The following is a 27,831-nucleotide window of genomic DNA, read 5'->3' as shown; positions in this document are numbered from 1 at the left end:
TCCCTGCATAACGTGTAGAGAGGACGTTACAGCTTGGCAGCATGCAGTGCAAAAGTGTCATTTACCAAATGCTAAAATGTAAAAGTGGACAAAATAAAAATTTTCAACAAGTTAATCACGCTCCTGGGGTTGGGTCCGAGTTGACGCAGGGTGGGTCCGAGTTGGTCGTGGGTCCGAGTTAGTATTGGGTCCGAGTTGGTTGTGGGTCCGAGTTGGTTGTGGGTCCGAGTTGGTCGTGGGTCCGGGTTAGTACTGTGGCCGACTTGACATGGGTCCGAGTTGGTCGTGGGTCCGAGTTGGCATGGGTCCGAGTTGGCATGGGTCCGAGTTGGTTTGGGTCCGAGTTGACTCGAAACCGGACATATACATTACGGAACATGAAACGTATGTGACAACCACTCAGAAAGTTAAAGAGATCAGCAGAGGTGAGAATGAACGTCCGTCAAACAAGAAGGGCGCCATCATACGGTCAATGGAGCGGACCCGAAAGTTGTGAACGATTTAGCTGTCACTGGCTAGGCTGCATGCGATATGCAGCGGATACTTGTAGTAAAGTCTAGTCGAACGCTATCGATTCACGGAAGTTGGTGGTCGGCGTCACATCAGTGCGTGACAACGTACACATGGTACATGTACAGGTAAGGCCTTAATTTCACAATTATGCTGATTTATGCAAATACCACTCATTGCATCTCTATTGGAATGTATTTCTCCGCTTGCTAACCAGAAATCTGTTGAGATTGTGTAATAAAACCAAATATTCTAGTTGTAGAAGTAGGCCGAGGCGTGATTGGGAGGCGGTGTTGTCAGAAATAGACGTCTTTGGGCTGTCTTTCACTATAGGGTGCACCACTACAAATAAATTCCCATAGACAGCAGTGATAAATCCCCATACTTCACAAATATTTTAAAAATACTCACAACTCTCAAAGGTGTTCAGGCTGCACAGAAAAATGATGTTCCACATGTCCTCTTTCATTTTCCTTTCAATATTTGGGGGGTTGATCAATGAATTTTTGAGAAATTTTCACCAGAAGCAGACCACCCCTAAAATGCAGAAAATGTCCCTGTCCAGAAAAGTAGCCATTTTGAAAAACCCTCCCTCAGCAAAATGGCTCAAATAGTGCCACTTTTAAACCCGATTGCATCCAAATTGCTCAGAATTGGAAGCCCTAAGTCCGGCCCAGAGGTCCAGTCTCATATTTCTTGAATTCCTCAGTTCCATGGCTCTCAGGACCCTCTAATATAGAATATTTTGAGTGTATAACTTTTATTAATGAGCTTGGCGGACATATTTCTGGCCTGATTACCAGGGTGCACCCTTCAGGTTCATGATTTAGCCGGTAGTCTGGTTTCTCTTGTTACATTACTTGCATTACAATGTTAGTGTTACCGCTCCAACTGTAACATCTGTCCCAACTGTAGTTGGGCCGGTTGCAACTAGAGTGTTACAGTTGGGCCGGCCCAACTACAGCAGAGAGGTCCTGTGTGCATGATGTGCCCAGCATGTGCCAAAGTCATGTAGTTTACAAATGTCATGTCAATGGTCATAGGGCTAGATGAACAGGGAAAGTGCCACATTTTAGATGAATTGTATCAAGTGTGAGACACATTGACTTTGATAGTGTTGAGACATCCCTTCAGACATTGGTCAACAACAGTTGGGCCAGCCCAACTGCAGGCTGCAGCACTACAGATGGGACTGTCCCGACTATAGTTGGGACTCATACTATAGTTGGGGCATAACATTAGTATTAATATGTCCACGAGAGACCAGTTTTCGAGGGAATTTAGGCTTTTTCTTTAATTTAAAAAAAAAATTTCTTAACCCCTTGACGACAGGAATTTCTTTCCGAAAGCCGACTCCAAGAATTCCAGCCTGGCTTGGCCACGAAGGCCACCTGCCAAATCGCAGATTCTCAGTTTGTGGCCCTGCGTGGTCTGCACGCTTTGAATTACACAGTGAAAAGGCTCATTGTTTGTTGGCATGCGGCTCTACTCACACTTCCACATTCCCGTTGCCTCTTTTCAAAGTGGGGACTATTGTGAAGCTGGTGATTATGATTCAAATTCAGTGTTTTCATTTCTGGGCTACACACAAAGGCCAACCACCATATATACAAGAGCCAGGGTCTGCCTTCTTACAGCGTGTTCACTCGAGCGTGGGCCGAGAATAATAGCTGAAAAGCGGGCGGAGGATCTCAATTTTTACGGCGGCTCTAGCCGCGTCCCGGCGCGAAGGGGTCAAGTAAGAAGTGTTAAGTTCAAGCCCCGTTGACAGTTCAGGTATCAAGTTGACTTTCTGGGATTTCTCAAAAAAAATTTAAATTATTGTCTTGTCCCATCATGCCCATGGTCTTTCTATCCCTTCATTTAATTTTAGCCAATTCATTTAGGCCTACTAGGCCTAGGCACTAGGTAGGGCCTTTTATTAAGTATTCACAGAGCTCTACTTAGGTGGAGCGTTAGTATTCCTCTTTTTCGAATGTGCAATGAATGAATGTGCATGTCCTACCGTACATGTCAGTGTCCCAGTCTTACTGCTTAATGTGATTCAAACCGTAGCTGAAATCAAATTTCCCACAATCCCAAAGGTCACTTAGAGGTTAAAGGATGTGTTGTGAAGGGTGCACCACTTAAAAAAAAATTCCTGTAGACAGCAGTGATAAATTCCCATATTTCACAAATATTTTAAAAATACTCACAACTTTCACAGGTGTTCAGGCTGCACAGCTAAATGATGTTCCACATGTCCTCTTTCATTTTCCTTTCAATTTTCGGGGGGTTGACCAGTGAATTTTTGAGAAATTCTCACCAGAAGCAGACCACCCCTAAAATGCAGAAAATGTCCCTGTCCAGAAAAGTAGCCATTTTGAAGAACCCTCCCTCGGCAAAATGGCTCAAATAGTGGCACTTTCAAACCCGATTGCATCCAAATTGCTCAGAATTGGAAGCTCTGAGTCCGGCCCAGAGGTCCAGTCTCTTAGGACCCTCTAATATAGAATATTTTGAGTGTATAACTTTTATTAATGAGCTCCGCGGACATATTTCTGGCCTAAATACGAGGGTGCACCCTGAAGTCTGGGTATGGTCAAACCCCTCAAAATAGCAATAAAACAGAATGGTGGTTTTAGAACAAATTCTTAGTCTCCCAAAACAGTAAGAAAACAGGGCGGCAGGATTGCAAACATTTTCAAGGTCTGGAAAAAACACAGTAAGAAAGCAATGTGTAGGAAAACAGGGAAAAACAGGTTTCAATGGAGAAATAGGAACAAAACAGGATCTAACAGACCTGTGTTTTTGCTGAAAACAGGATCAAAACATGTTTTAATTCTGTTTGGGGGCACAAAAACAGAATACCGGTAGAAACATATTTCCAATAGGAATAAAACAGGAATTCCTGCAGAAATTTTGACAAGGGAGTATACATTTGCACATTGGCTAAACAACTTACACTGTTTTTTCCTGACAAATGTTCTATAAACATTCTATAAATGTTCTATAAACATTCTATAAATGTTCTATAAATATGCAGGTACTAGTATTACATTTATAACATTTGCCAGGAAAAATTACTTAAAGCCTTTGGCTGCAAACAGTTGCCTCAAATATCAAAAATTGTGCATAGTCATGGTGAAACCACAAAACGGGTTGATGGTGTTACAAAGCATTGGAATTAATGTCCTCGTACTTGGCACAGTGCCGATTGTTAAACCAAAATACCCCCTCCCCCGTGAAAGTCAATTAACCGCAGGATTAATTTCAAGGCTCTTGAATCAGGTGCTGTACTTTGTTAGTTGGATGTCAATCCCTGGCACGATTGTCACAAATTATGCTATATCATGAGACTTGAATACCCAACATCAATACTCAATCAAGGATTGTACGTTATACATGTAGGTTGATTCAAAATTACATACATGCACATGCAGATCCTGCTAGTACATGTATGGTTGTACTGTATTTAGTCTTTATGTGTTGTCCAATCAAAATGCTGCTCATGATATATTGTAGTCTTTCTGAAGGGCCTTCAAAAGTAATTTAGTATTCAGGTGGACCTTTTATGAAATGGGTTTCAAGGTGCCAGGTTTTACATGTAGTTGACATTTAAAAAGTGGGCCTCTGCGTTTACCTTGAAGCTAACAAACAAGTCGCCTGTTGATGCGTCAGTTTTCCGATTCATCGAGCCCTTTGTATGCAGGTCAGGCATGGGATGGGTGTTGAAGAGTGAGCATGGTGAGTGGCAGAAATCATGCTACCGGTAGCTACATGTACATGTAACTACGCCAACACTGAGTCTAAATACACAAGTGCATGGGTGATTGGCATCACCTACACTTTCCCTTTTAGTTCGGCCAAGGACTCCATCTCCCATCACAATTGCTCATTCTCTGATTCTCATTAACCGCACCCGATGACGCTGTGGTCCAGTTCAGCTCTTCGTTGTTAGTGTTGGCAGTACATGCACCCACTACACTGTACATGTACATGTACATTTTAGGCGAACACCCAGTTTGTTTAACATTTGAGTGGGTTCAAATTGTCTGCGTATTGCATGCCGGTTAGCTGTAAGTACATAGATGTATTGTAAAATGTGATACAATGTACTGTAATGACATAAGAGTTAAAATTCTCCATGTACCAGCACATGCACTGTGCGATATCCCACTGGTCTCATATCAACTACCAATCTGGCTTTCAAATGTATTGTTCAGTATGGGGTTCAAACAGCAATGTGTTAGTGTTACTGAAGTTGGCCATGTACATATACATGTGTACCTGTTCTCATGCACTTTGAAACTTTATAAATAAAAACATGTAATGTAAATACATGTACCTGCACCGGTATCCATGTCACGAGTGCTACCACTGGGCGTGTCAAGTTGTACATGGATATATATTCAGAATCAATGTTAACTACATTGTACAAGTATTTATTTAATAACCCTCCTATGCAAAGATGCATTCTCGACACATTTGTCCTTTCAGTCAAAATCAGTCATGTGACATGATACATGTACATCTACTATACTGGGGAAATGGAAGGAATTTTTGACTGTTTTTGACGGTTACAGCTAAAGGAGGGTTACTGATGTAATGTACATTACCTGTACACCTGCATAGTACCAGCGTGAATATTGAAATGAGAACGCTGACAAAAAGGTGTACATTGTATACATGTACTTTTGTGAATACAGTGTACCTATCCATGTAGTGCGTTTGTACCTGGAACATATTTTAGCAGGTTGGAAAAGAAGGAACAAACTGATTGGAATTTTCACAAACTGGAAATTTCATTGTTCCACAAACACTACATGTACATGTACTTGTGTCAAAGTATGCGGAAAGATGTTAAACATTTCTGTTACATCAGAGCTGTGTATGTACATGTACATTTGTATTTCCCCGTTTGATATACATGTATCTTGTGGAAATGTGATTTGCACCACATGAAATTTTCAATTCACAGAGAAAATTAATGAATTGGAAAAAATGAACTTCTGCCTCTTTGGGTTGAAATGGAATGGAGCTTTTTGAGCAAACCCTCGGATGCTTAACCCACAGTTAGGCCCAATTGGCCTGATGTTGAAATCCAAGTGTAATAATATACTTCTTTCGTGTACAGGGTGGGAATCACGACAGATCCAAAATGAATATTAGAGTGTCCTTCCTCGCCCTGGTCCTTCCTGTGATCCTACTTCAGATGACCTATTTGACCTTCGGCCAAGACGTAAGTAGCTCTACATGTACAAGGCACAAAAGGCACGGTGACAGGACAGGAGATCAAACAGTCGGGGTATGTACCAGATGAGGGATGGTGCTGGGGCAGCCGGGATGACCAAGTGCACAGAAAACCCCCAAGATACACATTGCCTGTTAAAGAATTTCCGAAAATCCAGCAAACCGTCTGATGAAACCAAGTTTTCCTTCGGTCAAATCAGATTGACCAGTCAAATGCTTTCTCACTCTTAAACAACTTTGTTCTGTACATTTGTACAAGTTTTACACATGTCCTTTACTGTTGTGATAATTTTGTCTGTGTCCAACAAGTAACCTTGAACAGAATGAAGACTGTCATTAAAAACTATAGTTTGTGAAAAAGTACCACATTGCTCAAACATATAAACTACATACATGAGCCATATGTAAATGTATGTGCATGTATCATTTGATCATTCTTCAGTTTAATGGCATCAAAATTTATTAAATCCTTTTTCAGTATATGTAACCACCTGTAGAGCTAGAAAAACAGTGACACCTGTCAAAAAGAGGTTAGATGGTGCATGTACATTACATATGCCCACAAAATACAACCAATGTACATGTAACTCATATACCGGGTACGTAGACACTGTTTCCAAATCAGAGGTATTGTGTCCCTTTGAGAATCCAAAATCTAAGCATTTTAACAGAAGCACGGGCACTGCCAGCAATTGGCCAAAGCTGTTGGGGGAAAGACAACAAAGCACTCTGCGGCAAACTGACGGTCCACCAACAGCGGAGGGAGTTCAGTTCTGGGATATCACCACACTAATTCATGATTTTTCATCTCATTCCCTCTTTTTATCTTTGTTTTTTTTCTTTTCTCTTCCTTTTATTGGGTTCTGTTTCTTTTTTCCCCCTTGGGGAGGGGCAAAGAACACCCTCTTAGTCCCTGCAAAGAGAGGTCCCCCAATTTCTGTGCACTTGGTGACACTGGTAAACCCCCGAGTCAGTCTCCACTAATCAGCACGCATGTCATTCAACTCACCCAAGATGCACCGTCGTCACGCACATCGTACCCATGCACCCAAGATGCACCATCGTCATGCACATTGTACCCATGCACCTTGCGGACTATTTGATCTCATGTTCCACATTTCACACTTTGTTTTTATTTGTAAAGAGAATGATGTGTATTAAAATCAGGCTGTATTTTAAATGCATAATAAAGCAGTGGGTCTTTCCGTTAGGAAATGAGATCTAAAACTTGGAACATTGGAAAAGAAAACCAACATATCGGCTGCAGGATTCCAAAGGTGGTTCTGAACCCGAAAGAGATCAACTTGACTTTGGGTATTTTAATAAGTACATCTGTGCAACTTCTTCTGATGACAATCGCAGGTGATCAAAATGCCAAGTTTCTACCCAATTACTGTCTTCAGAATCGCCCCATTACCGGTACCTTTCACCCCCATCATATATCTGGACACATGTACGGTACCGTTACATTATGATCAGGCATGCAACCTTTCCTCAGATCAGCTGATTTCCTCATTTTTCACTTCAAACTCACTGCCATTGAAATCTGAAAACATTGAACAAAGTTTTGTACGTGTACAGATTGGAATTTCCTCTTTTTTGTGTTCATGTTCATGATGCGTATGAAAGATACATGTACATGTACATGCGCTGTAGAAAGAAGGAAAGGTACCGGCAGGTGCACTTGTACAGGTGTTGTACAAAATGTGCACGGGCAGCTATATGTACATGTACATGTACAATAACCTGTACTCTGCATTCAGCATGCAGGAGTATTTTCACGTGTACAGTGTACACATGAATTTACATTCAAGTAAACTGACAGACTGCTTCAATTCACCATACTGTAGAATTTTTAATTACACTTCGGGCATGGGCAAGCTTTTCTTGGAATTGAGCAGATGTTTTACAACTGTCATTTCTAATTTTTTTTTAAATAGTCTGACTCAACAGTACCGATATATATGTATGCCCGTTTTGGCAAAGCCTCATTTTCACAGCACTCACTTCCTTGCTTTTGGTTAATTGTACATTACTTTCTGTTTTATTTTGCTTTTTGTTTCATTAACTTTGATATTGTCATCTAACGAATTAGCACGTCATTTCGTTTGAAAGAAGCTGAGGTCCAGTGACCCTTGAATATTTGATTTCTCATTACACATGTAATCCTAATACTCAGTTTTTCAACTTGTGTTAATGCCTTGGCAACTTACTGTTACATGTATCAGTTTCATTTCCTGATCGAGTTGTTTTGTACTAACCAGGAATAACAATCACATATTTCAGAGCACTGATTGGATATTATATTCTTGTCGTTATAAAATCTTGTAAGTTGTGACTCCCTTGAGGGATGTGGGCCTCACATAAAAATTCCAACTCAACTTTTTCAGAAATTTAAAACTTGCTACCAGTATTGATTATCTGGACATGTACATGTAATGTGGGGTACTGTACAGTGCAGGTCACCTGCAGTGGAAGTGATGTCTGTTTAAATGTATTGCAAGGCCATTTCAAAACTATAATGCACTTGGCCACGGCTGGCAATATACATGTACACACATTAGCCAATGGAAGCCACTGACTACGGATGGCTTCCATGGATGCCTGTGTTACCCTTAGCCACAGCCAGATCATTCAGACACAGCCTGATTGATTTTACAGTTTTGCTCGCAGGCTTCCTAAGTACATGTACACACTGTACATGCATGTACTGTGCAACACTGCAGTATGAACAAAAATCACCTTTTCTCAAATTGGATTCAAAGCCATGTGTCAGGTACATTATCAGTAATATAAGTCATTGGGCTAGTCCTTAATTATCAATGTAGTGGGTTTTTTTACATGAATGTGAAAACTAGAGAAGCATTCAGTTGCACAGTATACATGGACATGTACGTACATGCACACAAATGTATTTACACAATTTTAGGACGCCATCAACAATGAGGGTACTGGTACATGTACGTGTATGTGCGTTGCTCTCTGGTGTAGAATATCCATAACGTGTTGGCCAATCACAGTGTGCAAAATTTGTCGACCTACATGTGGTGCACGTACGTTTGGAAAGGGTTGACAGATTTTGCGCACTGTGATTGGCCAATGCATTGCAAACTCTTGGAGGTGCACTATTATGAATCGACCGTTTTGTGACTTCAGTGATAGACAGTAAGCAGCCGGTACACATGTAATGTATATGTACCAGTCCCTCAAGTTTATTCCTACTGTGAGAACAGAGTTCTTGGACATTTGACTTTGTACCGGTACATAATGTACATGTAAACTACACCACAGCTTCGGTCATCCAGTTAGAGCACCACAAGTTATGATATTCCTTTGTATTAACCTTGGTGTGCCCAAGCTCCTGTTAGGGGCTTTGGCTCAAATCCAACAATTACTGTATGACTGCTGCTGGAACTAAGGTCTGGGACTGTGAAAGCCACTGGCAAACTGCTGTAGCCACTTCCTATAGGCTTGTGTTCATACAGCTGCAGCCAGTTGATTTGGTTTTCGTACCCACCTAGAAACTCTGTTGGCATGGACAGTTGGCATGGTTGGTCACCAACTAGAATGCGGCCATGTTTGTATTACATGTACCTGTTCTTAGTTGTGGTTTGAAATCACGTTACACATGTGCATGTACCCCAGCAAAGAAAAAGGTTACCGGCCAAAGTTCATGACTTGAGACTGGTTCCCTGCCTAATTTTTGCTTAACTCAGTGTTCCCATAACATGTACATGTGCATGTTCCTTGCAGCTGAATGGTTGTGGTCAATTCAAAGGCTGTTTCAATCAGCCCAGCGAGTGTACCGGTGATGACTGCACTGCATATGTGACCTGGGAAACGCTCCCCTCCGGAGAGAGTCGCTTTTCCTTGAGGGCACAAGCCGACGGTTGGGTAGCCGTGGGATTTAGGCCCGCGGACGCCACAGGTAATGGAATGGTAAGTTCGCTGTAGTGACTGGATTTGTCTTTCCAAAGGTGAATGGGCAGGCGGAAAAGGGTAAATGTGTTCTTTCGTTATCAGTATATTGCTTTCTCTCAACTGTGGTGAGACCACAGTTGAGAGAAAGCAGATTTTTGCTTGCTTTTAAGATCTCACCATTATGAGTGTACCACAGGGTTTGCCCTTAACTTTTTTTCTCACTTGCCAGCCAGACCAGCAGTGATGGCTTTTTACTAGTCCGCCAGCATTTTCACTAGTCCGCGTCTTCCCCCCAAATTTCAACATTCTTTTTTGGCACTAATGTTTTGTGCTCCAACATCATGCATACATTTAGCAGTGTGCACTTGGTACTCACTGTTGTTAAGTTGTTGATGAGTAATCATAAATAGCCATGGGACTTATGAATTTCCAGAATATTTATGATAATAACTCTACTCAAGCAAATTAAACACCCAGACAACTACCTGCTGAAAAATGGTTCGTTTTATTCACAATCCAAGAGACAGAAAAAAAATCCATATCACTGTGAACAGTTTATGCACGTGTAAAGTACATGTACATATACGTTCTTTGCTGTACGTGTAGGTACATGTAAACGCACATGTATGTATGCCCAGTGAAATGTATACTATGTACATGTACACGCACAGTGTGTAGGCTTCGAGGCCTCTTCTCTTTGTGATTTGGCATTTTTTTTAATTAATTGCACTTTTGGAACGAAATTACTAGAACAGTACTCAGGGAATATTTTATGAGTATTTCTGTCTTTTAAAACCTTACTCTGTACATGTACAGTGTATAACATTCTGAATCTCCAAAGTCTTTAATTTCTTGTGGCACTTGTTAGTACTTGCTGTCCAGTGTTGGTAAACACCTGCATCCAACCAAGCCAGCCTAATTATCTGACAATAAACCTTGTACCAGGGAGATGGTGGTTCATATATTATACTGTTAGTGTTTCGTTTCTTTTTTGTTTTAATGACAAGATTCCAGCTGATGTGTATGCATGCACCAGTAGAGAACAAGTGAGAAGGTCGATAAATCAGCGTCTCGATGGAAGTCTGAACTCAGTAGCCAGGCTTCCGCCTAATGTAAGGAGATGTTTTGAACCCGTTTATGGCTTTTGCTTTCTGGCCCTGGTGTCTCCTTCTCCACTGACAGTCTTCACTTGTGCAGACTGACGTGACTGAAACTCATGTTCATCGTGTTTTGGACACGGCACCAACAATGCAACTTGCCGTCTCCCCGTTTAATGCTTCTGCATCCTTGCATAGCCATCCTTTCCTCTCCTTCTTTTGCTCTTTTTAAAAACTTGCCACCAGGGTTTTCGGTACCGGACACGTATTCTTTATACGCGTGGCCAGCGTCTTCGAAATCGGACAAGGGGAACTGGGCCCTTGTAACAAAAGACTGTACTCGTAACAAAGGACCAGGCTGCTGGACATTACCAACATTTTTTCACTCTCAATAGTGGAGATAATCCAGCCTTGTTTTGAAACAGTATACCACATGGTGGGATTTAGTGCGAGCGGATTACCACCGGGGTCAAAAGTACTCCACCACTGCAGCGATGAGCCACACAGCACCGCTGCATGCTGATCTGACCCCTATTGAAAAGAGGTCAGCAATGCACTGTGCCAGGTTCATGAACAAAAGAAAATTATGTAATACCACACAATCTGGGCTCTTTTTACAAGGTGGCAGGCCTGGCAGAAATACTCCAGCGTCAATAGATGTCAATAGAAGAAACCAGACAGTCCTTGGTGTGGGTGTAAGTGTCCGGTAAATGAAGGAATTTTTAAGAATTTTGAAAACAGAAAAAAAATGATAATTATCCCATCCCAGCATCATCAACATTGATGATAACTGCCACCGGCGCGAAGTGGTTAATTATCCCCTGAACCACCTGTAACTCTTTTCCGTTTTACTTCACAGGATACCGTGTCCCTACAAAATGCATCCTCTTCCAATGGGGTGATCACTTGTACATTCACAAGGAAGCCCAACTTTGAAGGGGATGAGTCTTTCTACGACATTGGTGGCAACAATCAATACTTTATCTTACTGGCTTACGGCAATAGCATTCAAAGCGATGGTGAGTCTGATCATTGATCTCTGTTTTTGATATTCATACACTGTTGACGTTTAGAATTAATTGAAGAAATGACTTTTTTGACAGGATTCTCTTCTTTTTTTTACTTAACTACAAACTGTAATAATTTGTGTTTCAATGGTTTCCCTAATTTGTTTCATCAAGTTTTTTATTTTGACTATTTAGCGTATTATGAAAAAGAGCAAAAGAAACCTGGACCGTATCTATTATTATGCAAATTAATTTTAGCCAACACACATGTGGGTTTGTGTATTGCAACAAATAGACAAAAGATATAGAGGAAGTACCAACATGAATATTAGCTTTTGCAAATGAAGAATTTAGAGAAGTATGTTATTTTCCAAAGGGTATGAATAATTTTGAGCACAACTGTAGATTAAAAAAACAAACTTTTGAGGATTTATTCCTGGTAAAAACTGAAGACATGAAAGAAAGCAAATCTTTTTCAGCTGATGGAACAATTACGGTAACTTCATGGCACACCTTTTTAAATGGCTTGCAGGAACAATCCAAGGCAATATTCATGCAGAAAGATGGTCGACAGCAGAAGCACGAAATTTGCAAACAGATTTTTCCAGACCTATGGCAGAAGGGGAAGCACTGCCCAAGGCCCATGGTAAGATAACGGCACATGTGCTGGGCCCACCGTTGAATGGCAATATGTTGTTATTTTCAACATCTGAGGGAACCATGGCACCTTAATACAGGCAGGTCACCAAAGTGCGCCTCCAAGAGGTGCAATGCGTTGGCCAATCACAGTGGGCGAAATCTGTCATCCGGATACTTATTTGGAAAAGGTCAACAGATTTCGGGCATTGTGATTGGCCAACACGTTACAAACTCCTGGGGGCATGCTATTGTGAAACGCCGTATTGACAAAAGATCTTTTTAATACAAACATTCCCTTTATTGACTGTTGTACATGCACCTGCTGCTATATTGCATTAAAAACAAGCTCTTTGGTCAAGAGGCCAACACGTGTACACTAGCAAACTGGAGGGTTCAATTTCCACCAGAGTCCTACCTTAGCAAGATGGGAATTTTTCCCCTGTAACCAAGCTAACAGAAAAAATTGGCCTACAGTGCCCAACAAAAATAATTTGTCAAAGTGCCAACCAAACACTTGGCTGTGGTTGGGAATTTTTTTGCGGGGGGGAGTACTTTTAATTGACCAGTAGTTTGTAAATCAGCATCCTTCAAATGACATTTTTCTTGGATCTCTGATTTGTGTGTGGCCAGCGTCTCTGATGGTGATTGCTTGGTTGGGTTTTGCCAGCGTTGGTATCACCATGGCCCGTTTCTTCAAGCCGATGTGGCCCAACTCCAAACTCTTGGGCACTAAAGTCTGGTTTGCAGTGAGTATATATGTGTAGCGAGCGAAGCATGTCCACACAATGCTTGAATAAATCCCTATCATCTTACTGACAAGTCATGAATGTCAAGTGTCACTTCCATTCCACTGGTCACTAAATCCATAGATATTCCAACCTTTGGATGCTCACTGTGTTGGTGGTGTGCATAAGAAATGTTTGAACTTGTAGGGCATTCATAGATTCTCTGCATATACTTACAAAGATTTATTTGGGCATTGTAAAATGTTTCAACGGTCGATTTGTGCTGTACAGTGTAGATGCAAAGAGAAATGTCCATTCAGGAATGTTGAAGTATTCTTACCTGAGTACTGGAGTACTACTTGAGTACCGGAGTACTACTTGAGTACCGTTTTCAGAGTACTTGTGTCTTGTACTCAAATTTCCAAGTATTCGTACTCGAACAACAGTTCTTGTACCGGGTACTCAGGCTGCAAAATACTCGAAATAAAATTGCGCTGGAGCATTGAGGTTCTCGTTCTCGATTAACAGTACTCAATAAAACAATCTTTTAAATCCCGTAAAGGCCATTGAAATACAACGGTACTAGAAAATCAATCCTCACAGACCGACATTCAGTGCAGTCTGACAACACAAGGCCTACACATTGTCATTCGCCATCTTAGTCAATTACAAGTGCGAAACGCCGGTGTATTCCTAGTCTTGGTTCCAAGACCTTTCTGTTTATTCCTTGACATGAACCATCACTAGACGTGGTGGCCGAAAGGTGCACTGTCACTGTCACCGTGTATTGCCTTGTAAAGTACACGTACATATGTACAGATTTGTCCTCATAATTAGAAGTACTCATACAAGTACTTGTACTCGAAAATCAGTTCTTGTACTCAGCTGGTAAAGTACTCAGACTTTCAGGTACTCGGAAATTAAAGTACTCGGCAATATTCTGTACTCGGGGGGAAAAAGTACTCAACTACAACACTGCCATTCGGTGACAGTCAAAATGTTCTATCGTACTCCGCCTTTCCTTACAGGTAGTGTTAAAAAGAGAGGTTGTTAACTTCAATTGAAATTTTTGGATCATTTTTGTTCTAAAAGCGTGCCATAGTTATTGGCAAAAATGACTTTGATGTTGCAAAAGTAGAGTCTATTTCTATGGTATTTCCAGGAATGGGGCTGTTGCTTGGATATCTCCAGGGCTGCTTTTGGTTCTTGCTATTACAAGTGCTGTTGACCTCTTCAAAGTGGGGTCATAACCATTGTGACAGCAAAAGTACTCTTCAAATTGAGGTCACAACCAATATGACAGCAAATAAACTCTGCAAAGTGAGGTCACAACCATTATGACAGCAAAAGTACTCTCAAAAATTGGGTCATAACCGTTATGACAGCAAAAATACTCTACAAAGGGAGGTCACAGCCATTATGACAACAAAAATAGTCAGGCACCTTCCCATTTTAGCAAGGTTGGTAAATACAATGCAGATGAGGAATATGATTTGATAAGGCTGCCATTGGCTATCACTGTTGTCATTGGTTTTGCAGCCATTAGGGTTTCGATTAGCAATATTTCTAAAGCTGGCATTAGTGATCCCAATTTGAAATGTTGGTTTTCTTCAGCTTCACCGGATCTGCATGGTTTCCTGCGTGCTGTGCTTCAGTGTTGCATTCGTCTTGATCTTTGTGCACCTGGAGGGCTTTGTCGAATTATCGGTGAGTTGGATGTCTTGTTTCAGTATTTATGAAATTGTGTTAAACTGTTGATTATTATCCAAGTTGAGAATACATAAGTGAGGTGTCAGGTGGGAAAAAGCTGCATGTAGTTTAATGGGTGACTTTTGTTACAACAAAAGAAGTTCCTCATTTTGCATTACCACAACCTTAGTTTTTCCCTGGTAAAACTTTTGTTGTAGTTATGCACAATGTCTTAAGCTGTGTGTTTTGATGGGAAGTTTAAATGAACCCGTCATCTCCAGCATCTAGATATCATCAAGCACGCTTGGTAAATCAACTCAACGTTTCCTCAAAAGCGTGCCTCATGTACAGGTGCTGTAGGTCACAAGCCTGAAGGAACCTGCAGAGAGGAGACAAGAAGCAGTTACAGTTTTAGAGGTGGGAGGAAGAGCCCAGAGGCGTGTTCTTTTCATGACCCACAAAAGCTTATAGGGTCTGAAAACGTTACAGAGGTGAACGGCAAAGAGAGGACCAATTTGACTGTCCTGGGAGTGTATTGAACAAACTTGTCAGAACAGGCAGGGGATTTATTTTCACAAGGCTTCTCTGCCGTTTCCTTGCACAGGAGACGCTGTCTGTCATCCATGCCATTTGTGGCATTGTAGTGACCGTCTTGGGCATCATCAACCCCATCATGGCTCTCTTCCGACCCCACCCAGGAACGGCCAAGTAAGAATCTCACCCTGGTCACGGATCCGTTGGCTCCCAGCGCAAACCGTAGATGACAGTGTGTGAAATATTGTTTCATCAAAACGGTTTGGACATTTTTTGGCAATGTATCTTGGCATTAGATGGCAAATGAGCAGTGCGTGTATGTTCATAAAGAGTGTATTTGCAAAACAATCAGTTTTCACCATACTAAATGCTTGAAATCAAGCCACCCTTTTTACAGAAGATTTTAAGTGAATAAAGTCATTCACAAAAGTCAAATGGTAAAGCTAACCAAGATGTGGAAACTTGGGGAATCCTGTCCATAAACACCAGTTTCTGTCTTGGACATGATCATCGATGTCAGTGAACCAGTATTGACCAATCAAAATCAGAATTTTAAACTCATTCATCTGGCTTTGATCAAAAATTGTTACTTTTCAGCCTATAGCGATGAATGCCTTTTTTAAAAAGACACACCTGTAGAGGTAAGCTCTCATGAGCTTTTAAACTTTTAGTTTTCACTCTAAAAACTTATGTTGTGAGTCATTCATCTGTGACTTGAGAAAAATAATCAATTTATGTTTGACTGGTTCACTTCTAGATACAATCTTTTTGCCCAAAATGCATGGTTCGTTTGTCATCCAGTCTGACGATGCAATGGGAACTTTGAAAAAGTTTGTGTTGACTGCTCTGCCTCCATTTGAGGTCCCCTAAAAAGTGTCCTGTTTTGACTTGATAACAGCCGACCCATCTTCAACTGGGCACACTGGGGAGTTGGCACTGGAGCACACCTCTTGGCATGTGAGTACTGGAACCAGTAAAAAAAATTTGTCGTCTGAAATTTTTTTGGTAACAGTCTGGTTTTCTTGTCTTTGTTTTTCTCAATGGACATTTTTTTTTCCTTTCTGTCCAGAACACAGCATCCCCTAATCCATGTTCACTTGAGTCTAACATACATGTAGATTTGCAGCAGTATCCATCAGTTTGAGTTTGTCATAACGATTTAGAAGATTTCGTACATTTAAATAGGGGATTCCCAGCATTATGAGGGTTCCTTTTTGACTTTCTTGGTATTCCCTCATGCCCAACTCTCTGCCTCACTGTTAACGAATGACACCTGACTAGGGCTGTGACAAACTGTGTCGTCGTGCTAGTTTTTGGGGCAGCGAAAGAGTGGAAAGGGTTTGTGAGGGCAGGCAGGACGAGGGTTCAGGAAGCCATGGCGTTACTGAGCGTGTGCGCAACAAGCGTAGACCAGTTTCACTTCATGACAAGCACTGCTGATGAATGATCCCTTGAATGGTTCACATTCTGTAGTTTTTCATTGACTCTGAAAGAGATTGGGAACTTGCATTCCTGCAAAATGAGGAAAATACCAAAAACAATGGGAATATTCTTAAAAACGTGGCTATCAAAGGTGTGTTTTCTCTTGTTTGTTTGTTTGATGTGAGCAGTGGCAACCATCTTCATCGGCATTGGCATCAATGGCTCCAGCCTCTTAGACGGGCTTCCAAACTATGTCTTCATCGTTATGGTGGTTTTCATCGTATTCCACATTGTGATGTGGATCCTGTTTGAAATCCAGCGCTGTATGACGGAGAGTCAGGGTAGGTTACCACCTCCATGTCACACTGATTGTGATTGGCATGATGTATCCATTGCCGACTGCTCAGAAATCCCCGAAAAGATTGGCGACCTCCCTTAATGGTACTTTGGCTCCACGTCCAAACCGTAAGTTAAAAAAAATGACCCTGATAACAGTGTTTCTGAACGCTACATTTGTTGATAACTTTTCTGGCACCCCTAAAATCCCATTGGAGACCAGACTAAGGGTTGACCATCACCTCTTCCTCTGTAGGACGTACCAACGATGTCGCGCTGAAGTCATCCGGTGACTCGACTAATCATTTAGCTGTTGATGTGGACTCGGACCCACCAACCGTAAGTGCCACCTTCCTTCCACCCATCCCATGTGCCCCCGGTTTCTTTTGTTACTCCTTCAATGAGACTTTCATTCATTCGCAGTATGGGTTCTGGGAAAGCAGACGAACACTGGCTGTGGAGATCAGCCTTGAATTGAAAAGCAGGGCATCCAAGTCGCTACCTTTTATGCCTTTCCCTCATGTACCTTACAAAGCAGGTGTCCTAAACGGCCCGTGGAATGTCCAAAGGATACCCAGAGTAGTGCTGCAGCCAAACCACTGAACCGAACCAAAAGTCATCGAACATGGCCCTTTCGAACTGAACGGAACCAAAGTGGTTGGTTTGGATGTTCGGCTTTAATATGGCATGGCACTGATAGGACAGGGAATGCACACAAGAAAACTTGATGAAAAAAGCAAACGCAAAGCGAACTGGTGCTCAGTTCATGTGCGTGATGGTTGTAAAAAGCATGTGATGAGAATTCACTTATAATCAACCGAGAACATGCAACGTACGGCATTTCCACTGCATAACAATTCTAAATTCTTTCTACATCCAATTGTGTTCATCTACATGTATATTCAGATTAAGCATTATATTTGTCAATCTCTGATAGCCATGCCCTTACGTTCCATATTAGGCCAATGATGTCATAAATGGCCATGCAAAACAAATGGATTCTGATCATAGTTGGACTCGTGCTCGAAGGCAACTCGGAGGGCTAGGGAATGCTGATTTTGCTAGGCAGCCGCGGCCAGTGAAGTGCTCCAGCACGCAAGAAGATTTGGTTTGCGTGATTGATCGAAGTCGTAGAGTGAATGTGTTGTAATGGAATTTTGCCAGATCTCTAAGTTGTTCGCAACTCTCAAATAACAAAATGGCATCATCCGTTCGAAAAAGACTGATGGAAAATCACCCCTTTGGCCTCGTGGGTGCCATCCTGGGAAGGCATACTGACATGATATCAAGGTTCTTCTTTGACTACATCGAATGCCATAATTTGGTACTATGTTGAATTTGTTTGGGGAAAAAATAACCAAAATACATTTTGCTCAAATCATATTTGATCTTTGCATCCTGTATAAAAGGAGGAAATTCCAATTTGAGCATGCTGTTTTCACATAGCCTGTAATTGTTTTGTTGAGTCAAGTGTGGGCCAAACACGTGCCGCTTTTGGTCAGCAAAACATGGTCAGAAACTGTCACACCTCCGATGGTACTGTAACTTTCTCTGGCATATTAACTCCTAATAGGTAAACAAACTTTGGGGAAACAGTTTAGAAAAGAAAATATATTCAAATCGATGTTGCTCTTGGATTGGGATGGAAAAGAGATTCATTGCGTGTATTTAACGCATCTTTATACACAGAAGTACTACGGCACGTTTGAAGCGAGCTCTTTGATGTCACAATGTGCATTGTACATGTGTGTACAGATGTAGATGCCCGTACCCGAACTGAACCAAAATTCGGCAAAAACGTTCAGAACCGTGTCTGAACCGAACCTGAACCGAATCTTGGCACCTACATGTACTTGCAGCAGTAACCCAGACCCCAGCCTTATCCCTCTTTCCTGCTAAAAAGTCCTTGGCTGCATTACCTGGAAATACTAGGAAACAAGTATAGGTACTAGGTAACAAGTATAGGTACTAGGTAGCAAGTACAGGTACTACGTAACAAGTTGACATCTTTCCTGAAAATGAATGTCAAGTTTCTGAATTGAATTCCAGTCAGAACCTTGTATTAAAATGGTCAAGTTTTCACGATAAGTGTTACTTCAAACTTTCAGTTGCAGGGTCATCAAAGGTATCAAACAAAACTTTCGAAATAAAACTGTGGTTTTTTTAAGCCCCACAGAATTTTTGTGCATTGCTGAAATTCACATCATAATATCTTGACTCTCACTACAGTAAATTTCTTTCCAAGATTTTTTCCCAGGAAAGTGCAGCTTAGCTTAAGCAGTAACAAATCATTCTAAACATGGAATTGATTTATTCTTTTAATTATTTTAATTAGGTTGCAAATATTTCCTTTACACAGTGCACGAAATGCTTTCTATTTACCCAGTACTTTGAATTAGCCCCTTAATGCGAGCTCTCGGGTATCATCAACAAATCTTGTTTTCAGGGAATTTTGTTATTTAGTTCGAATAGCTTTTATTTTTCTAACCCTCCTATGCTCTGATGCATTCTTGACACAGTTGTCATATCAGTCAAAATCAGTCAAATTCCCCATATGTGTCTATGTACTGGGGGAAATCAATTGGAAGGCATTTTTGACTGTTTTTGACAGTTAAAACACTAGTTAATGGAATGTAAACAGTTTATTCAGTGGGATTCTAAGTACATTTGTACAATACATCTTTTTTACATGTACTTCACAAATGTACAACCTTTTATATGCAATTTTTTTTTGCTTTTCCCCCTGCTTTTGCTTTTTGAGATGTTACAAATGAGCTCAAAGACTCAAATCCCGAAGAAAATTAAGTCACAGTGTTCAAATATTGTAACGCTGACCTTCAACTACTTCTGTGTTCCTTTTAATATTTGTATGGGTTGTACTGATGCCCATGTTGTTTGATAACACGAAAGGGTTTTATTCCCTTAGTTGGCTTGAATTTTAAAAATGCATTATTCAGAATTTGATCATCTGCATATTTGGCCTACATGTAGAAGATGGTTGAGATTAATATCTAGAATACTCGGGATTTAAATTTTCGGGCATTTGCTTTTGAGAAAACAGCCTTTTTTTTCTTTAATTGGTGATACATGTAGTTCTGTGTATAGTTCTTTGCCTGCTGACTAATTGACAGACAGCAGCTTGTTTGCTTCTTTAATGAGGAAGATAACGCACACCTTGGCAGCGTCTGTAATCTCTGTTGTCAGAATATCTTTCAAATAAAACTCTTCTCTTTCTATCAGGATATCCCAATAATTTTGGAATATGTTTCTAATTTTCTGAAATGGAAAAGCAAGCTGCATCACCAGCACTGTGTACGAGCCGCTGGTACATTCAGCAACAAATGCAAGGCTCTCAGTTTTGGGGTTTTTTTGTCATTCGTGTTTGTGCAAATTTTTCCCATCTACAGGATGACTTGATGGTGGAAGGTCCCTGTATATCGCAAGTAACTGAAGAGGTCGGGGATTTCAGTTAATATTCATGTATTCATTTATGCGAATGATGCCTTGCATTATGACTGGTCCTTTTAACACCCCTCTGTTTGTGTTTGGTTCATGCATCTTCATCGCCTCATGTTTTGACCCATGAATGCCAGTAGTTTTTTTAAATGAAATGCATTTACCAGTACTTGTTAGCAAAAGTTCCATGACTCAGTTCCTTTGGTCATTGTAGGCCACAAGTTTATATTCAGTTTTGTGGTTTGCTTTTACATGTACATGTAGCATTTTGATAGGGTACAGGGTAGTTTGTTTTAACATGTTTAAGGGGGTCTGGCGATAAATACTCATAGTCATGAAGATGCAACTTTGAAATTCTTTCCTCAGCCAAAATGCTCCCCAGTCTGTTACTCATCACATCCAGAACCTTTCCATATTTCAAACAATCCTTCGTTTTTCCTTTCCAATTCCCTCATCCACAAAAATCCTCCTTTTCAAATTACACACATGTATATGTACCTGGGTTTTAAAGTTCATCGACCTTCTGCAGACAGAGCTGTTTATAGTGAGAGTGGTGCCGGCCTCGGATTTTGGAAGCAAAATGGCTGTTCATTATGTGTACAGGAGAGCGTGTGGCTGTTGCTTACCGAGTGCTCTGGCCCACGCACCTGCCAGTTTATTTCCAACGATGGTGACACATCGCCACTGTCCCTATATACGGCTCTGCCCACAAAAAGAATGCAGCGCCCTCTCGAGGTAGTGCACCGAACAATTGCCTGATTAACTCCTGCACCTGTCCCTGTCCATCCATTCATTTTTTCCCCTTGGGGAAAGCTCTGGGGAACAATACAACGGAAAGAAGCCACTACGTTGATTTTGCCGTTCTTGAACATGTTGAATGCCACCTGCGAACCATGAGTTAAGCAGATCATGTGAAGTGATTCCCTGCATCTTCACGTTCCACCCGCATCATTTGTTGTCATGAAATCATCCGTTGAAAGCAACATGCAAGAACTGAATTTGTGTGTGTGCCATCTCATTCTTGTTTGGGGCACTGCCAAATTGGAAAAACGTGGGAATAAATTAGGTTTTTTACCCTGGGTAAAAAAAGTATTTGTGTAGCCAGATTCCACAAAAAGAGTCTTAGTGCCTTTTTCAGCAAGTCTGAGTTTGTCAATCCAACTGGTAAATTGAGGACTGTCGGGTTAATAAATAGGCCTATTGATCTTCTGCATGTACCGCCCCAACAGTACACATGTAGATGGTCATTGCATAAACATATACTCATGCAGTGTCTTTAACTTTATTGTGATTTGTACTAACGTTCCCCCGCACCATCAACTCTGCTACTTTTAATAGCTTGCCGAGTTTTACGTTTTTTTTTTTAACCCTGTTGCGTCATTTCTTTTAGATGTTAACATTGCTCGGAATGTGACACAGCATTGTAGCTGTGCCTGTATTATGAGGCTGATTGTTACCTATATTCAACAGAGCAAATTCAACGCTACAGTTATGCTTCTTTCATTGAAATGCGTATTTTTTTAAATTGCTTCGATTATGAGTTCAAAAAGTATAAGGATTGCTTCACAGCTTAGTCATTGACTAAAATCTCTAAGTGCATGAATCAATGGACAGAATTAAAGTTATGCAATGAAACAAGGCACAATGGTGCAGTGCCCACAAACTAGCTTGGGGTACCATTTCAACATATCAAGTGCGGTTTTAAAAAAGGGCTTGCTTCATTTCGGGGATGATGAACAGCAAAGATTGCTCTTTTTTAGGCAAGTTCCCAATTTGCACCACACCCTGTCCCAAGTTTTACCCCTGAAAACATTTACGGGCTTAACTTTCATTTTATTATTGGGCGTCTGGATGGACAACACCCACAAGAATTGTATACATGCATTACTAGCCTTTCTAACCGACTGTTAAAGGAAGCATGGCATTACATATGGGACAAATAGTGAACCTTTTCGTGGACTTGCTATTTTGCGTTGTTTCTTGTTTTGCATGGTTTTACTTTCTTCCATGATGTAGCAGCTCAGACATTTTCATCAAGTGTAAGTCCAGCCCCCAGGGACCTATCCCCCCCCTACAGAAATGTCTTCACTAATTTTGAATAGTCTGAAACTTTAATTCGAAACAAAGAGAAAATCAGTTTCTCCAAACAAAAAAAAGATTTCCTCTGCTTTAAGCAACATGGTCTTTTGACCAGGCTTGTATTTCATTGCTTGCTTTGAATGTAGAAAAAAAGACCTTTTTTGTGCAAGGGCCTCATTACCAACTTGTACATCACTTGAAGTTTACAAGCCCGACCTCATAAAGAACCCTACCACTTGTTTTCTCTTTGCTTCACCGTCATCACTGACGTTTCTCACCCTTGGGCTCTCGTCTTTTGTCGGACTTTTGTTCAGCAAGTCTTCCTTTTTTCCCCCTTTGACCTGTTGACTTGCAGGGCTCAACGGCCAAGACCATTCTTCTCTGTGTCTATGCGGTGGGCGTCATCGTCGCTGTCGTCTTCTTTGTCATCAGCTTTGCGATCAATTAGATGAAAAAATGGAAAAAACTCTCCGAAGATGGGAAATGAAACAATGAACTTGCAAAATGCGATCACACAAACATTACGCGTACTACTTACTAGTGGAATGATGGTCCCAACTTGAAAAAGATTCTTAGCCTGTCAAAACTTGGTCGAGTTGGAGATCGCACCTACCGAAACATTTTCCTCGAAATTGAAAATCACGTCACCTGGGCCACATCATCACTGAAAGGTGTGGAGACGGATGTGGCCAGTGTGACTAGAAATTAGTTCTTTGGTAAGAATTACATTGGGCAGTTTTGTATTTTACCATTTTGAGACTTAGCACCCCTCCCCCTTTACTTTTTGGAGAAAAGAACATATTGCATGAGTTCTGATTTGTGTATAAATTGCCATGTTCTCTTTGTATTGTATTTTTCTGTGTGGATTTTCCAATAAGATTTGCGTCAGTGTCCACAAGCTTCTTTGGTAAAAGTGCAGTGAGATATTGTGTCAGTTTTGTGGACTGATTGGTGGTGGGGTTCACCCTAGAAATGTCTTCAGCTGGATTGACCTCAGAAATTCATTTCTGTATGTAGATAAAAATGGTATTTGGTTGTACATATTCAGAATTGGTCTTCCTGCAATAGATGTAAAAAGTAACACAGTTAGTGATCTGAATGTGGGTGATTCCATAAATGAGTGGCCCCATGAACTTTGTAGTCCTTAACATATTTTTTTTACTTGTTACTACCAAAGAGTGAAATATTTGCCAGAGATTTTAGGTGAGTTGAAGCACTTGAACCAAAACTTCTGGTAGCAAAGGGTGAAATGTCAAGCCATTTTCTGAAAGTATGGGTGTCCTAATAACAGATTTGTACGTAAGGGGGCATCAAAGCTGTGCAACATTTTATAATTGTTTCAAAAATGTGTGATTTGGGGCTCTCGTATGCATCATGTACTACCCTGTGTATGAAAATGTGTCCTACATTGTGTTAAAGCAGTAATGCTTTAGAATAGCATTACATTTGAATTTGTGAAGGTTTGTTAGCTGAATTAGATTCAGAGTTTGTAACCCAAATATTTTTCATGTGAAAACAAAACCCACTTTATGGAATCTTCTTGCATGTGAAATTTGTGAAATGCTTCCGAGAAAAAAACAACATTTGGCTTCACAGTCCAAACGTATCACCGTTACTTTATAGCCCACTTAATAAAAGTGTGACATTTTAAAAGCAAGCTTGGAACCATGTTAACATGGGCCATTTCTAGGTTGACTTGTAGTGTCCCCTAAATACATACATAGTTATGCACAAAATTATTTTTTTATGCTAAGCAAGGTATTTTCACAATAAACAAGTGTAATCCTGGAGACAAGTGAAAATAAGTTTGGAATAATATACCTTGCTCAGTATAACAAAGAAATAATAGATTTGGTGTCCCCTTACAAGTAAAACAGTGAATGGACTTTTACGTAGTATTTTGGCTTTTCCGGGATAATACAATGCGATTGTGGCTGCAATTACAGAGGAATTTCATTATCTTTATTTTTACAAGTTTGCACTCCGATTTATGGAATTACCTGTGTTCACGTTTCTTTAAAACTTATTTGAAGGCAAGGATCTTTATGCCTAAATTTAGGTTTAATCTGAACATATGTGTTTGTGGATTTAGTTGTTTTACACTAGGTATGTGAAAATTTTTATTATTACGTGGTTCTTCCAGATGTACAGTGCAATGGGTTGCCATAAGCTGAGAGATCGGAATCAGAAGTAATGGTCAACGCAGGATTTTTCTTGTGTAGCTTTATAACCATTTAAATGAACTGCACATGCGAGCTCAATGCCTCGCTATCAAAAAAAGTTGAGTCTTTGGTTCCGAGATATGTTAGATGCTGCCTTTTGGGGGCCCATAGTCAAGATGTAGCATTTGCACTTCAATGAAACATAGACCCATGCAATTAACAAAAACAGTAAGTACTAGCACTTGTCAACTTCATTTGCAAAGTTTTATATTTTTCTATACAACTAAAAATTATCTGACTTCAAAGTGTTGAAATCAAGTATTAGTGAGCACATTTCAGTGAGGAATTGTTTAAGTATCTTCCAGTTAGTTACGGTGAAGAGTATGTCTTTAATTCAAATAAGCAAATTTACTCAGTGATCTTTGACCTTTTCGTCAATTATAGCACAATAGAGTCAGGCTGCATCTGTATTACTTCACTGTGTCTGCCACTTTCCATAGTCGGGTGTAATATCAAGCCAAAGTGAAGTAATTTGGATACAGTCAGCAAGAGTGACAACAGTTTTTGTAATTGATACATTACAATGACTGTCCACAGCTCCCTGTGCTGTGCTATTGATAAAAAGCAATGCAAATTACCTTAGTAGACTTGTCCCGAGTACCAGTCATTGAGAAGATCACTTAAACTATCAGTGATCAGACCCTGTTGGCTGGAAGACTTGGGGGGAGGCCTTGGGGGGAGGCCTTGGGGGGGGAGGCCTTGACAGACGTGACCCATCATGACAAACTGAGAGTTAAAGTCGCATCCTGCACTTTCCTATTTAGAGGGTTCAAAGTCACTGAAGTGGAGGAATATTTGGGGCTTTGTAACATTGAGAGAGAGTAACCCATCGCCTGGTTAATTCCAAATATTTTGCAGGCAGTGTTCGTGCCTGGTCAGAAATGTTGAAACAATGTTAGAAATAGACACCAAGCAGCCGCAATAACGTCTCGTTGTCACTTAATCCTTTTACCCTCAGCGCTCCGTGTATGCATAATTAGAAAGCTCTTTCTGCTGACTTCAAAAGTACCAGCATTGCAATTTTTTGAAAATTCCAACCTTCAGCTCATTTTGTGGTGACAGGTCACAAAATTAACAGCTAAAACAACCTTTTTTCAAACAATGCCTTTCATCCAAACCTTCACTATACCTGATATTGTACACAGACACTCTGACAAGATTGCAACACGTTATCCTCTGTGCATGACAGTGCAGGTCGGTTTCCAGTATAAATTTGGTTTAATATTTCTACTCTGTATATCTTTAGCGATGTTTGTATACTACATGTTGGAAGAGCAATGTAACAATGATGAACGTGGGCTTTGTATCATAGCTGCAGAAAACATGAGATTGCTGGGTTACCGACAAAAGCTGGTACGGGATCTGTATCACTTGGTACTGATTCAATTTGCCTTGTACTGATTAAATTCTGCTAGATGGCTGTCCAACTGGGCGCAGTGCAACAACAGACCCCAGATGCTTTATTGTCACCTTGCTACAAATATGAATTGACACTTTTCAGATTGTTTTAATAAAGACGACTTTTAGAATAGCCGTGCTGTTTCCTTCGTTGGTCTCTGTCTAAAAAGATTGAAATAAATACAACTCCATCCTGATAACTGATTTCAGTATGTACAACTTAAGTTTACCTGCCCATTTTTCCTCTTTCTTTGCAGGGAGGAAGCAGAGTTGCTCTTCAATTTCTTAGCTTAACTTTAAAACTCGGCTCAAATTCCAAGACCCTTCACTACATGTGATGCCATAATTTAGCATGTGAGGTAATAGTCGTCTCTTTATGGAACAAATGATTTGGTGGTTTTGTACAGACATAACGGGGTAACGCATCGATATACAGCTGTCGGGAAGAGGACTTATTAACGGTGAATGTGTTTTAACAGGAAAGAAACATGCTTATAAAGCACAGTTTTCCAAGTGCAATACAGTGCAGTTTTCTGTGGTTCACATTGCATTTAATAGCAGTTTATTCTGGATTTGGTTTTGAATAACAAGTTCTGTTCTCTACTCATTGTTAAATGCTACTGGTCACTGTTGAAGACAGAAATCGCAAGACAGTGCGCCAAGCTAAAGTCTGCATAGACACAGTTGCCACGACGATCCCCTCCCCCCCTGCTGCATCAGCTCAGGAAGTCCATGAGCTCCTGATTGGCTGTCCTGGTGGCCGCTGTCGTCTTGTTGCCAGCCGGACCATCTCCATGGACCCCCGGAATGTGAGAGTTTGTGAGGTCAGTACTGGCTGACGGCAGGGCCGGTGGTGGTGGTGGTTGCTGCTGCTGCTGCTGCTGCTGTACTGGTAGTGGAATCTGCGGCTGTGGGCGCTGCTGTTGCTGTTTTCGGCCAGCGTCCTCCTGGGCTGCCTTGATGCGTTTCTCCAGAGGGTTGTCAAATATCCAGCTCTCCCCATCCTCGTGGAAGAACTGCACAAATTGGTAGAAGCGCTTCATTTAACACTTCTTAATGCAATACACCATTCCCGAATAACACCTAAAGTACTGCACTTTTGAACTGCATTGTTTGCTCTCCCGCGTACTTGAGGGCAAGTTCTACACCAGAAAGCTCCTGCACTGAAACAGTCTGGTGTCTTTGTGCTAGAAACTGTGAATGATGACCTGGTGCTGGCCATCTCTAATGTACACGTAACAGCAACAGCGACTTTGGTCTGCGGAATTCAAAGGCCCAACATGAGCGTACACAGGAACAAGTCAGTGCACCAGATATTTACTCGACCTTGGCATGCAGTTGGTATATTGAAGTCTCTTGTACAGGGCTCTGTAGAATGTAGGTGAAATTACACAATTTGACGCATCACTCGGAATTTTAGTAGGTGACCTGTTTTTATCAGAATAAAGATTGTTGTGTTTTTTTAGATCACAACATGAGGAGGGCCCGACGTTTCAATCCTAGCAGAATCTTTCTTTAAATCTGTAACCCTTTTACTTTGGAAGAGATGTCAGAACTACCTTTC

The 27,831-nt window shown here is 40.9% G+C and overlaps 2 protein-coding genes across 13 annotated transcripts in view; one reads left to right on the top strand and one right to left on the bottom strand.

Annotated features, from left to right (window-relative positions):
• The first annotated feature begins 484 nt into the window (after positions 1 to 484).
• Positions 485 to 26,400, top strand: LOC110978484 (ferric reductase 1-like). 7 transcript variants are annotated; one of them, XM_087143844.1, is made up of 15 exons: positions 522 to 638; positions 4,140 to 4,236; positions 5,627 to 5,797; positions 9,496 to 9,681; positions 10,671 to 10,775; positions 11,620 to 11,779; positions 12,300 to 12,413; positions 13,037 to 13,152; positions 14,746 to 14,838; positions 15,425 to 15,528; positions 16,253 to 16,311; positions 16,965 to 17,117; positions 17,369 to 17,451; positions 20,520 to 20,567; positions 23,003 to 26,400. In XM_087143844.1, the coding sequence occupies exons 2-15, from the start codon at positions 4,234 to 4,236 to the stop codon at positions 23,093 to 23,095; spliced, it is 1,488 nt and encodes a 495-aa protein (XP_086999970.1). In that variant the 5' UTR covers positions 522 to 638; positions 4,140 to 4,233; the 3' UTR covers positions 23,096 to 26,400. The 7 variants fall into 7 exon arrangements, with proteins under 7 accessions (XP_086999972.1, XP_086999969.1, XP_086999971.1 ...); XM_087143847.1 differs by having other exon boundaries at positions 524 to 638; positions 5,627 to 5,731; XM_087143846.1 differs by lacking the exon at positions 4,140 to 4,236 and having other exon boundaries at positions 485 to 638; positions 5,627 to 5,731.
• The window catches only part of osbpl9 (oxysterol binding protein like 9), a 28,641-nt gene continuing 26,874 nt past the window's right edge, over positions 26,065 to 27,831 (bottom strand). For all 6 annotated transcript variants that reach the window (XM_022233508.2, XM_022233509.2, XM_022233511.2 and 3 more), the window contains one exon: positions 26,065 to 27,283. In XM_022233508.2, the coding sequence (XP_022089200.2) occupies positions 26,984 to 27,283 (300 nt within the window). In that variant the 3' untranslated portion in view covers positions 26,065 to 26,983. The remainder of the gene's footprint in view (positions 27,284 to 27,831) is intronic.

This window comes from Acanthaster planci, linkage group LG12, assembly GCF_054643075.1.
Source record: "Acanthaster planci isolate LZ-2023a linkage group LG12, COTS_SCS, whole genome shotgun sequence".
In the NCBI taxonomy this organism is placed as follows: domain Eukaryota; kingdom Metazoa; phylum Echinodermata; class Asteroidea; order Valvatida; family Acanthasteridae; genus Acanthaster; species Acanthaster planci.
Note: the sequence above shows the minus strand (reverse complement) of the source record. Positions and strands in the feature narration are given on the sequence as shown.

Coding starts and splice junctions, on each gene's coding strand:
- LOC110978484 (XM_087143843.1), top strand. Junction 11,780..12,299: donor CAATAGCATTCAAAGCGATG/GTGAGTCTGATC, acceptor AATGGCTTGCAG/GAACAATCCAAGGCAATATT. Junction 13,153..14,745: donor GCACTAAAGTCTGGTTTGCA/GTGAGTATATAT, acceptor GGTTTTCTTCAG/CTTCACCGGATCTGCATGGT.